Source organism: Chenopodium quinoa, unplaced genomic scaffold (assembly GCF_001683475.1).
Source record: "Chenopodium quinoa cultivar QQ74 unplaced genomic scaffold, ASM168347v1, whole genome shotgun sequence".
Lineage (NCBI taxonomy): Eukaryota > Viridiplantae > Streptophyta > Magnoliopsida > Caryophyllales > Amaranthaceae > Chenopodium > Chenopodium quinoa.
The window spans coordinates 15,764,962-15,778,935 of record NW_018742204.1 but is presented as its reverse complement, the minus strand read 5'-3'; the positions used below and the strand labels follow the sequence as shown (position 1 = coordinate 15,778,935).

Here is a 13,974-nt window from a genome sequence, read left to right as displayed (position 1 = left end):
TTAATGTCACGTCAACTCTATTAAATTAATAAGAAAATGCTCCTTTAAAAGGGACATTCTAGATTAAACTTTGATTGATTCTACTAATTTATGGCCCACCTTGGAATATTCCAGTGTGTTAAAAGGCATATTTTTTTCAATTATAAAAATGCAAAATGTGCATCTAAAGTTTGCATTAGTTAATTTGTTGTGTTTTGGTGCAAAAGAGTTGGCAGTATTCTATAGTCAGTATATTCCATGGTTCTTTATATTATCTTCGTTTTTTGGAAAGAAACTCCATGCTCAAGAAGATATTCTACTCTTTGGATCTCGGCTTCTACAACACTCAAATTATTTTACCATTGCTACTCTGTATAATTCTATCCGTCTCAAATTACTTTTTAACATTTAAACGGGGTAAAAATTATATTGATTGATGGGTAATGATCTTAAGTTTTTTTGCTTAATTTTTTTTTTTGGTTGCTTTATAGTTACGCTAAAATCCTAATAAGAAAGAAGTTAAACTGTTAAAGTGATTACTTTAAACTTCAAATTTGCTCAACAAGGACTAATCATTTGTGTAACGAAAATCTAAGTTGCCAAATGTTGTTTTTGATCAATTGGTCTGATTTAACTCAAAACTTTGTATACATTAGTTCGTTGATGCAAGTTGGATTAGGGTAATCTGCTACTAGTCTGCTACAGTGTTACCCCGATAAAAATGTCATCGTTATGAAGACAGATTCCACAACTCCTTTGAACTCTAGGAAAAGAGATAATGTACATAAAATCCTCATATCATAATAATATTTTAAGAAAATTAAGGAAGAAATTTATGGATTGATAACCAATATTCATAGAAAATATATAATCATAATAAAATTCCAATCTCATATCAGTACAAATGATTTATTAGTTTTATTGCTTAGACAAATTAGTTTATTGTCCTCAATAAATAAAGATTTATCTAACACGGTAGAGAGTCGTGACAGAACAAGATTAAATCGTTACGTAACAATAACTTGATTCAATTATTCCAAGTCATCCATGTGTACTATGGTCTATGGTCGGAAAGGTCTTTGCTTTAATTTAATTTAATAGATCCTTAAAAATGGATGAGCAATTGAGCATTGAAATCCCATCCCAAAATAAATAAACAAAAAATAAAAAAAATTTGCTGGAGTGATAGAGAGAATCTGATGAATAAGAATGGCCCTTTGGAACACTTAAAAGGTCAAATGACCCTTAATGATCACCAAAAACCAAGATACTATTCCTATGTTTTTTTAGAGTCAAATGAAAGTTTTCTTGGCTTTTTAGATGGTACAGATTTTCAAACCAAAAATTAAAAAAATTGATTTCAGAATCTAAGGGAATATCCAGATGACCTAACCTACTAAATATGACCTAACTAAGACATTTTTTGTCTTTCAGAATTTTTTTATATTATAAGATCTCCAATATCACTTATACTATGGTCAGTATCATGGTATACATTATAATATTTTAATTTATTTTTATATTTACAAAGTTATTTTAGTAAAATAAAAATTAATATTATTGGTAAGATTCCTTTTTGCATTTGTTTTATTATCGTACTATTTCACATTTGGGAAAGGCAGTATATAGGGATTTGTGGGACGTGATGAATATGCTTTATGATTCATGAATTTTTTTTATGGGGTCAAACCAATGAGATTATTTGCCCTCTTAAAAATTAGATTTATTTTAATTAATTATTTATTGATGGTCTAATAATGTTATTTATGTTAATATGTAATCCCAAATATCAGGGGGCCAATATAATTAAGTGGCTTCTTTAAATAATCATAGCCATCAATCTCTGAAATTTGATTAAAAATATTATAGATAAGTATTGAAAATATTATTAAGTAATGAAAAAAGAGGCATTAATATTGCTATCTAAGAGGGAATTAAAGGCAATGCATAAACAGCAGTTAGTGCCTTAGAATCAGTCAACCATGCCATTATTTTGTATGAATAGCCATCTCAATGGGAAAGCCTACCCTCTTTTGTTGTCTCTAAAATTAATAACCCTAGCCACCTCTTCAAAAGAGCTGGCTCCATGGGTTGGCCTCAATGTATTTTCGTACTGGTGTTGAGATAGCTACAATGAATATAAAGACGAGATCTATATTATTTTTAATAAAGTACTAAACTTCTACTGGTACAGTATCTCTTAAAACTTTACGGAGTAACAAATTATATCAGTTGACATGTATTTTGTTGATAACTCAATTTCACTTTTTTAGATATTAATTGTCTCTCAAAGTCTCTAGATTTCATCGAGTTTGGTTTACTTTTGTTCCACAAATCATATTGTGGCACATTTCTTTTGTTGATTGATTACTTGTAGATTTTGAATCGTGTCCAGTTCAATTCTTTATATTTGTTGTCTTAAATACTCTGATACTCTTAAAGCAAGATCGAGAATTGCAAGAGATCATCGATCGACCCTATTGAAAAATGTTGTGTCAAGAGGTATGGATGCAATGAAAGCATCATGTCTCTTCATGTGTTCATGTCTACTATACATCCTTTGAAAAAAATGAATACATGATTATTATTATTATTATAGGTCATTGCCTAAATGATTGAAATGGCTAAAAAAATAAGGGTGTAGTAGTTGTAAATTCACATGCATAGCAGTAATTGTGTAGGTAAGAGACTGCATTTAATTTTATGTTATATTGTACGAAGCCATAATCATAGCACTTGTATCTTCTTTATATAAGCTAAACATTCCATACTCTTACAACTGTTGATATTACATGATATACTAAACAAATAAAAATATTTCCTTATTAGCTAGAAATTAATTAAAGTGTTTGCATAAAAAAATAAACTATCTTATGATAAGATAGTAATCATAGTATATATATATAGCTAGCTGTATGTCATTTTGCATTGGATACTTTTAGAATTTAGAAGCCACCATCTTCTTGAATAATGTTGGGTGTTTGTCAAATTGAACAAGCAATGTGTTGGCTTTGATGGTAAGAATAAAACATTGGATAACATTCTTTAGTTTTGACAATTAGGTATTAGAGATAAACATGATCTATCAATAAAAATGTGCAACTTCTTTTAGATTACATTTGCTTGTCAACCTTTTGTTCTTCCTCCCCAAGTTTTTGAAACCCACTAACCAATTCATTATGGGCTAAATTATAATATACATCAATATAAACATTATTGGCTAAATCACAATACTTTGTAATGAACTTATGATGACCTCTTTTTTTTTTATTTCATTGTAAGAGTAACCCTTATATTATTTCTTAAGATAAATTATTGTAAGTCTGTCTCATACTTAAGGCACACACTATGTACGAAATATAGTCATAATAAATTGCCTATACTAATAGCTAACTATTAATTGCATGGTTTACATTCTAGCATTAGTTGATATTAATATTGTAAGTACATGATTTATTTAACACAAATTAGAGCCATGACCTGTAGAAAGGTGAATCCTTTTACATAGGGAGCAAATCTTTGACTTTAATAAATATAGACGTTGTATTTCATGTATATCAAAACTTTATTTGGTTTATGTTTGCAAATCAATGTATATAGACTTTGATACTTTTCTTCTGCTTCTTTTTGAATTTTTGCTTGCATTTTAGTATACTTTATGATTACTACATGGGTTTCAACGATGGAATTTTTGCTTCTTTGACTTAAATGCATTTTTCAAACATTACCTTTTTTGTGGATTGAGTAGTGATTTTCACGTAAAAGAAGAAGTGACAATTTCACCAAGTTCACAATTTTTACTTATTAAGCTTAAAAAATAAACTTCTAACAATAGTTTTTCCTTTGAAATGGTCTTTCACATAAAAATTAACCTATAGTCTTCCTCACATCTTCAAGCTAAACAACAAACAATACTTGTATAAAGTTAGAAAATCATGTTTGAAAGGTCACACACCTATCCAATTCAATATCAGTATGTATAGGACAAATAATTATATACATATATTCACTGGTTTGGAAAATACTATATGTAGGAAATATCAAGAGTAATATGAAATGATTTAAATACAAGTATAAATTATTAAATTTTGTTAAAATAACCTAATAATTATTTTGTGACCCCTTCGAGCAAAATTGTGACACTATCAAGAATGAAGAATGTATATTTCATATTGATTTGCACTTAGTTAAATAGTTCAAGTAGATTAAAAAAGATAACAGTACAATTTATAAGATATTGGCTTTGTACCAATTGGTTATTGGTGCAGTGGTGAGTGGGACTACACTTGGTAGAGAGCACTCGTGTTTGATTCCCCGCAACAACAATTGGGAGAGAACTGTAACATAACCATCCAAAACTAAACCCCAAATCCAGAATAGCCCAAAGGATGAATCGGGTAGAAAAAAAATATGATTTTGACTTCGTGATTAAGGGTTTGTTCTCATCTGAACTGAACTGAAATGAATATTTTATACTCCCTCCGTTTTTAAATACTTGCTCCATTTCTCCATGCGCGGAGTTTTAGGAGAAATTGGAAAAAAAAAATAAAATATGGAGGTAATGGGGTAGCTGAGAAAATAAAAAATTGTAAAAAGCAAAAGTAGTGGAAGAATGGGAGGAGATAGAGTATTATGTTGGGTCCACCAAGTGTGAGAAATGAATTAAATATTATAAAAGGTTTCCCAAAAAGGAAATGGAGCAAGTATTTAAAAACAGCTGGAAAAGGAAAGTGGAGCAAATATTTAAAAACAGCGGGAGTAAAAGAAGGAAATTAGGAGCTGAATTGAAAATAAACGTACGAGAACGGGCCATATATTGGAGGTCAATTTCATATCATCTATTTGTAAATTTTAATGACCACATTGAACCGGGGGGGGGGGGGATGGTGGCCTTGGTACCAATGAAAAAACAATGATAATGTTCAATTGGGCCTATTGATTTATGAATTCTAGTTGATTCTGGCGTTCTGTCATATCAACTATCAAGAGATTAAGACACTAATTGGTCCATTTCTTACACAAAAATAGCCAACAGAAACCTTCTGTTTTTAATCTTTTTATAGCTAATGTTGCTTCTCTGATAAGGCCAATTATAAATCGTACTCTGTAATTAGGTACCCATTTTCTACTTTGATATGCTTTATTTGACTAATACATTTTACGATTTTATCCTCATACTCCATGACAATTACATCATTTTGTTCTTAACTTCATCTACCAATGACTATATCAAAATCAAACAGAGGGAACGCAATGGTTGGATAACTAGGTTATACAATTGACTATTGACAACATGACGTGTATCATGTTCTGGGTGCACCATGTTCCGGATTACGTATAAAATATATACTTTTTTCGTTCTCTATATATTGCATGATTTTAACACTATTTACTCACTTCTTCAGTAACACATTGTAACTTACTGTATATCTAAGAAAAATGTAGTAATGTGAATTCTTGTTAAATCCGTAAAAAAATTTGGGGGAGAGAGGAAGTATTCACATCCTTTAATGTTACTGAAATCTACTCTGAACTTTATGTGCTTTCGAATTTACATCATGTTCCTGAGTACAAGACCTAGTTTGCCCCTTTTAGCTCTTGATCCCAAGTTTAAAATGCTTCTGTTTGCTGAAATAAAGGGGCTTACTTTGTAGTGTAAATGTGTAATGATGTACAAATAACATGGGCTAAATTTTTCTCCAGCATTCCTTTCTCCTGTATAATCTACTGATTTACAGCATCCCTGTGTGCAGATACTCACACTTCAGGAATCTCTAATGGAACACCTGGAGTTGGCTCGAGAACCTTCGCATCAGGCAACTCCTTTGATAAAAGCTCCTGGATTCAATAGAAAATATTCCATCAGTTGAAGATAACAGCATGAACAGGCTCAATAAATTGAACCCCGAAGCATAGAAAATAGTCTAATCTTTTTCAAACTGCTATGCTATCTACTCTTATGCTATACATAGCAGCAAGTGATCGAGACCTTATTAGGAAGAATGTCAGTGCTTCAGAGTCATAAGGGCCAGAATAACAAGTTAAATATTACCGTAGGTTTTTACCCTACTACGTATATACATGTAATAACAACTCACACACGTGATTTTGACATAAATTCCCAACCTAATATCATGTTAAGATATATTGAATAGTTCAAAATGAAATGCGTGATGTACAAAATTAACAGGAGAGATATACTGATGGACTAGAAACAAGAAAGGAGTAAATCCTCATGTCACTAGATAAACTTAGAAAAAATATGAAGTATTGTAGCTAAATTGATGGTACAGGCGTACAGCCAATCCAAGAGTCTCAAAGTGAGGGCATTTGCAAGCACCTATTTGCAATATAAACGGCAACTATGTACTTACATCTAGAATGTTTCGATTTAGATTATTTAATACCATGTCAGGTTCCTGCGGAGAAGTTCTTTGACAAAGCAGGTAGTAATTAAAAGTTAAATCTATCAATATAACACTGAACAGCGAAAGGAAGACAATGCAATTCTAACTAATGCACCAAACAAACCCCAGAATAAATGAAAAAAAAAAAAAAAAAAAAAAAGCTTCTCTAATCATCTAATGTACTGCAAATTCATGAATGCCGAACTAGGTCCACAACTTTGCATATTGGAAGGTTTGAACTTTGAACCACTTGATTAGGCACATAAAGCAATTTAGTGTTTAATTGACAAGTGCCACCAGTTATCTTGTTTCTTAACCCTTAAAAAAATGCATCACATAAAATATACTTCGTATATTCATACTGCAGAATATGCAAATTAGCCTTTTATAATTCTATCTCCTCCACTTTCGGGGGCTGGAAAACAATGTCATAGAAAAACAAAGATATACATATCTTAAAAAAGAGAATGGAAATACCTTCTCTCTCTCTTTTTTTTTTTGTTCAGTTATGTCTATCTTAATTAACAAAATCCACAAAGATTATGAAAATTAGATTAAATTACTACATTCATTTCAAAACTTCCCAAACAAGAAAGGTGGATAAACATTATGAATTAAACGAATGCTTTCAGAATACGAAGTATTTGGCTTTCAGTGTATCAATTATATATAGACCAAAATTTCTAATTGATCAGTTGGATTTCATGTTTATTATAGAATTGTGGCCTCAGCCCTCAGGTTTAGAATTTTGACAAAAATTCGGCAAGACAATTAAAAAAAATTGTAACTTTTTAAAACCAGTATCCTCACTATAGCTGCACCAACATTCTTTATCTAGGAAAAGCTACTTTGCATCTTGCAATGTGCCACCTCACAACAGGTAACAAATTGTGTAAACTAAATTGGAGGTTTGGCTATGCAGCTAGAAGTCCTCCTCTCCTCTGACACCAAAATGACCAGGCTGATTTCAATTCTGATAAGTGCCCAGATATATAATTAATAGATAGTATGTGCTTTAGCTTGTCCTAAATCCTTACAAGTCAGTGGCGGATCCACGGTGGGTTCAAGTGGGTTCATTGAACCCACTGATTTTTCGGGAAAAAAAGGTTTGTTTGTTTCTTTCTTTTTTTTTATTTAATTTTTAAAAATAGAAAAATAAATAAATAGAATTTGTGTGCATAAGTAATATAGGAAAAAAAAAAGCGCAGATCAGTGGTAGCAAGGGTTTGGTTTGTGCGCTAGGCCCCTATAGGTCTGGGGTTCGACTCTCAGCCTCACATCATTTATTTTTTTCCCCTTTTTTTCAAATTTCTCCTCTAAACTCCTAATATTACCACTTGAACTTTAAAAATAATTTCCCCTCTTTTCCTTTACCCTCACTACCTTCTCCAAATTTTTTTCAGTTTCACCTCAAAACTCTCATGTATACTTGTTTTTCTAAAGCCTTTTTATTTATTCCCCCTTTTTTTTCAATTTCTTCTCTAAACTCCTAATATTACCACTTGATGAAAGCCCGAATGCTTATATAAGCAATTTTAATTTTTTTTCCCCCTTTTTGATATCAACTTTGTATATTTATTACAAAAATGTAATTTAAGATATTTAAGTAATAGAATGTGCATTGGCAAGCGTGAAATCATCAACATTGCAAAAAAAAAAAAAAACGAAGGAGCTATATCTTATTATTTGATGATTCGAACCCACACTTCTGACTTCCTGGATACGCCACTGTTACAAGTAAAACTAAATCGTGTCAACCAAAAGTGAAAAAATTATTGATGACATGCAGGATATTCTACTAATTTTTATTCATCATTACATGATGAAGCTGTTTGCCTTTCAATCCAATTGAATTTATTCACAAAAATTCAAAGTTCCTTATTATAATTTCAGACCACCTTTGTTTGTGCTACCTAATTGATGGAAAATACATATATGAGAACCGAAAAGTTTCTGAAGCAAATCGAATGTAACTCTGAAGCCAGGCTCTTTGTTTCAATTACTGGAAACTAAAACAACGAAGACCTGAATATGAAAAGCAATTGCAGCTAAGCTGTAAAATTTGTTCAGTTCAAAATTGATGTAAATACTAGAGCTGCTTAATAATGAAACAAAATTTGAAAAGTAAGAGAAGAAACCAAACCTTAAAAGATCCCATGGTTCCTTCAGATTGAATTAAACTTGAAAGAAGCCCTTTGCTTTCAAGGTCTCCATTCTTCATTGGAACAACGAACCTTCAATCATAACAAATGGGAATTTGAGAATGCATGAAACAATAAATTCAATAAAACGATGAAGAGACAAGTCAATAAGCATATACTTGGCACGCAATAGCTTTGCAAGCTTAACTGCATCTTCTTGCCCAGAAACAAGTGTAAATTTTGGTAGAAGCTGCTTTATGACTGGAGTAATGACAATATCTGCCTGCTCATTCTTCAAGGATTCATCATTGTAGACGCAGTGAGGTTCATAGTAAAGTGTCAGCTTGCCTTCAGAAGAAGATATAATGTATCTGCCAGATATTTAGTTAATTACGCTGTTAAAGATAGGTTGAAAATATAAATATATTCTGAAACGGAAAATTTCAAAGCTTAAAGCATTATTTTGCTTGAAATGGATAATAAGTTGCATGCTGCATGATCCATACCCATTCTCAGGCCGCTGCCAAGGTGGACCAAGAACTGGCCCAGCAGTGGCACGGATTCCAACTTTTGCACCGTTCCTTCCCTCAATTTCTGTGGTTTCACCAGGTTCGAGATATGTTACCTGAAAATCAAGACACGAGAAATAAAATGTGGGGAATGACAAGGATATACCTTAAGAAAAGAAGCATGCGGAAGGAAGCTAAAACATGGTTGATGAACACACACCATGACACCAAAGATACTAGAGTATAAGGAATACATAGTTACTTGACTTAACCAAAAAATTAACATGATTAATATCAATTTATTTATCATAACAATGTAACAAGCTAATTGACTATATAAATGAATTGAATATGACTTTAACCAACCTGAAACAAACTTCATGTCTCACCACCCAAATATGACACATACTGAAAAGTTTTGATCTGACCTTGATCTGCATACCCATTTTCCACCTCTAGACATTTGTCATACATGGAAAAAGAAAATACAATGTACTTAGTTTAACTTATATTGAGTTTATAATTGTCATTTTGAAGTGCTCCTACTATAGATTAGGATCGATGTGGGTAGTCTCATATGTTGATATGGTGGTGGTGTGGATCATTCTATCTACAAGACCTTGATATTTCCAAACCCGAGCATCTTGATGGCACTAACAACTCCCATCAATTATTATCTTATTCAAATGAGTGATTATAGATGAACTATATATATATATATATATATATATATATATATATATATATATATATATATATATATAAAGACTTGTCGAAAATCAAACTCCTGGTCTCCTGCCCTTACGATGGTTTGCACTTTCATGTTTCATCAGAGGCAGCTTGAAAATTAAAAAGTATGAGGAAAAGATCAAGATGATTAAAAGGTCACCTATTGAGCCATATCAATAATTTTGTGTTTGATAGCTCTCCATCAACAAATCTGTCAATTTATCTTGGGATAGTGACTATGCAATGATGATCCAAGGGGGAAAAAAAAGATGCCTAGTTGGATGCAGACCCAAAAGGTGAGCGACAAAAATAATCATGGAACAAGTTCAAGAATACGAGAAGCTGACTCCCTAAATGAGTTACTTCCTCCGTTTCTTTTTAGTTGCATCACTTTCCTAAAACAGAAGTTTCAAATTAGTTGCATCACTTTCCTTTTCAGTTAATAAACTCTCTTTATCTCTCTCCTATCAAATGGGTCCACTTTTTTTTTATCCCTCTATCTTTCTAATCTCGAGAAAGCCTAAGAGTCCACAATTTGCAAAGTGATGAAACCAAAAAAAAAATGAAGTAAGTTTAGATGAGAAGCACTGCACACAAGAGACAGGCTAATCACCTTAAAATATCAAACATAAGGACCAAGAAGATTAACATGAAAGTCAAGGAAGTAAATCGACCAAATGATAAGAACTCTCCTCAAAATGAACTTTCCGTTAAAGCTAACCTAGTGGACTTTACTATTCTTAAGAATTACAGCCCTAAGTAGGTGTTGGTACTACAAGAAAAACCACAAGCAATTTTGTGACCAGAACGAGGTAAATAGAAAAGTCCAAGAACTGGAAAATGAACAAAGGAGGGAGAATTAAATTGCCCCTTTTATTTTTGACAAGGGCCTACTATGTTATAAATACTCGTGCTCGTTCAATTAAAAAGTTACCCCTTTATCTTTCATCATACCTATTTTTTATCAACATATCTTATCACCGAATACTATATGCCGAAAGAATGGGGTGCACTATTATGGGGCGAAAAGAGTACATTTGAGCCTTTGAGGGAATCTAGGAAGCAAAGCATCTCAATGCTACCATTGTTTTGAAGCTCGGAAGTCGGGGTGAATATGATCAAAATTCACAACAGCTTGTGAACAGTTTAGACTCATTTCGGTCCGGCTAGACTCACTTTGTGAAAAATTGATTTTAATATTAGAGTTTGATTACTAAAATGAACATGAAACTAAATTTAACTTGTAGGCTTGTAAACTTTAGAAAAACTAAAGTATTTTTAAAATAGAATGAATTTGTTACAGTTCCCTATCCCAAAGCCAAACTTCACTTATTATTTCAAAGTAAGGTAATTTTTTGCATGGGCTACATGAAACGAACACTATCAATAGAGCCAAGCAACCAGTTAAAAGGTGATATTACCACATATTGAACTTGAACTAGAATTTTTTTTACTGGGAGAAGATATTATGAGGCTTATTTTTGAGGCAAATCTGGTTTCGTTTTATAATTTTATACATCACTTAGTAGTCAAAAGAGAAATGAGACATATCACGTTGGGAGACTTGGTACAATTGTAGAAAAAGTAAGCATGGATTTCAAAATATCCAAAGCTTAACCAGCTAGTAACTTTACAAGATGGACATGGGCTATAACAGCCAATCAAGATCTTTTACTACCAAGGCAGGTAACTCTCAGTGCAAGATGCATATATTTTCAAGGAGGTCTTCATACTATTTAAAAGTGTATCTACAATAAGGAGTTAATAGTAATTAATTCAAATAGTATATGTGCCTTTCAATGGGGGTTTGAATTGAATTGGTCTTACTAAAGGTCTAAGCAGTCTGAGAAGAAGTTAATTTATGTAGTAACCATAATGATCTATTAATCTTGTAGTATGCTTAATGACTGAAGCTGTCCAATGACCAAATTAAATTACTTTAGTCAATAATTCAGAGATGAAGAGGCTTTGGTTCTTCAGCAGTTTCTAAAATTGTCCCTGATATCTGTGTCTAACTGGCTATCTTTCCTAGTGAATGCAATTATCCAAAGCATAAAACCGTCATTTCTAAAGCAGGAAAGAGAATAATATATATATACATACCTTGCTAAAGAGAGAATCCAGCATTGCCTTGGCATTAGGAGTTGCAACTACTTTTAAATTAGGGAACTTGGCAGAGAGTGGCTTCAAGGTCTTTAAATGGCAATGATCATCCAGACTTTGTGTGATTATTAGACAGTCCACTTCAGGAATATCACTAAGCTGCAGAACAATGCATCAAGGTCATTAAACAGCTAAGCTGGGGCGGTAAGAGGAGAAACAACAAATTCCAACTATAAACTGATCATGCATCAGCAGTTGAATAACAAGATCCAAAAGCCCAATACCTGAAAGTTCTTCAAGAATTTCTTAGTAGCATCATAGAGCCATGGAATGCCAAAATCCAAACTTCCCACTAAAATCGGATCCACCAATAGCTTCACATTACCTGCTTCCCACAACCAACTATTTCCCTATAAAACCCACCAAACAATAATAAATCAAACTAGTCATAAACACAATAGAGCAAGACAGTATAAGGTTTCTAGTTGCCACATTCCATATATCAACCGTTATCAATACTACATTATATTCTTTACAATGGGTTTCTGGGAAAATACGAGAAATATATCAAACACAAACAAAATAAAAAAACTTTTATGGTGATCTAAATCAACAATATTCAATAACAAATCTTCCTCCGTTTATTCTAGTTGACACATTTCTTTATTCACATTTGCCAATGTGCAATTTTAAATTTCAACATCTATGATTTTTTAAGGGATAAAATCATAAAATTATAAAGTTTATCTTCGGAAAAATATACATTGAAATAAATCTAATAAGGCCCCATATAACAGAGTTTTTTTTCCCATGTATGAATCACAAATTTGAGTCAAAGTATGTTATGTAAATAGTGTCCAAAGTCAAATTGTCTCAACAAATATGAAACGGATTAAGTACTAAGTAGTATATCTCCTCCCCAAAGTCCCTAATATACTACTCCCAATAGTCACATATGCTACTACAGGATGTCCGAAAAAGTTATCACATTTCGTAGAACGCTAATGATCTATGACATATTATACCCTTATACCTTTACTAAGATTGAGTGACGAAAATAGAAGAAAGGTTTTGCCAATATCCATGATCAATGTTACACACAAATACAATAATGTATACCATGGAAAGCTTATTATCACTCTTCCCCTTAATCTACTACTGAGACTTGGGAAATGGTATGTGGTTGTGATAGTTTTACCTTTACAATCTCAATCAAAATAATAAATCATGATGGTTAATATAAATTGACAAAAAAATTACTTGAATCTTAATTAGATAAATAAAGATTGAAAAACCCACCTCAAGATAAGTGAGTTTGAACCCATTATCAGTAATTGAAGAAGATAAAGACCCAGTTGCACTATCTTCTGAAACAAGAGCAGATATAGCCCTTCCCCTTCCTAACCTATTTAAAGTCAAAACAAAATAAAAAATGGCAATTCAATGAGCAACAATAAGAACCCAAAAACTGGCAACTTAGAATTTTGAGAAAAGATGAAAATTAATATTATACCTGTGACTTTGAGAAGATGGATTGAATAACGAATTTCTGGGGTAATTGCATGTTGAAGAAGAAGAAGATGAAGATGGTGTTGAGGGATTGAAGGGGAAGAATTGTTTAGGGGTTAAAGAGGGTTTTTGATGACACGAAGTGAATGGTGTGAAAGTGCATCGAAGAGCAGCCATGATTGATGGATCATTAGGCGTAAAGAGAGTAATAGAATGGCTTCATTTTGAAAGACTTGTTCAGGAAAAGGGTGGTGCTGACAAATCCACTTGGCACTACGTCGTTCGGATCCTGCTTCGCGTCGCGATTGTGTTTTTCATACAACAGGTTGTATCTTAAGTACAAAAATTCCATATTATATTTTGTACATTGAAAATAGGTTTTATACAAACTATCAAAAGTAGTTGATTTTTTCAAGTAGAAATGTAGAATTGTTACATGGGTTGGATTGACTTGTGCGAGATTTCATTCTAATAGAGCATATTCTCCCTACCTACAAACATAAAAAAATTTGGTGCTTTTTTTTTTTTTCCAATCTTTGTTATTTTGGTGAGTAGGTACTGTAAAATTATACAATAGCACCTTGATTTTAATGGTCC

At 32.2% G+C, this 13,974-nt stretch overlaps 1 protein-coding gene across 2 annotated transcripts; it reads right to left on the bottom strand.

The window, feature by feature from the left end:
• Positions 1 to 5,476: 5,476 nt before the first annotated feature.
• LOC110719868 lies at positions 5,477 to 13,696 on the bottom strand. Of its 2 annotated transcripts, none has more exons than XM_021898853.1 (8): positions 13,382 to 13,696; positions 13,168 to 13,273; positions 12,153 to 12,278; positions 11,869 to 12,027; positions 9,034 to 9,152; positions 8,707 to 8,898; positions 8,530 to 8,620; positions 5,477 to 5,817 (listed from the first exon to the last, which is right to left on the bottom strand). In XM_021898853.1, the coding sequence occupies exons 1-8, from the start codon at positions 13,552 to 13,554 to the stop codon at positions 5,737 to 5,739; spliced, it is 1,047 nt and encodes a 348-aa protein (XP_021754545.1). In that variant the 5' UTR covers positions 13,555 to 13,696; the 3' UTR covers positions 5,477 to 5,736. The 2 variants fall into 2 exon arrangements, with proteins under 2 accessions (XP_021754545.1, XP_021754551.1); XM_021898859.1 differs by lacking the exon at positions 5,477 to 5,817 and adding an exon at positions 7,832 to 8,411.
• Between the last annotated feature and the right edge of the window lie 278 nt (positions 13,697 to 13,974).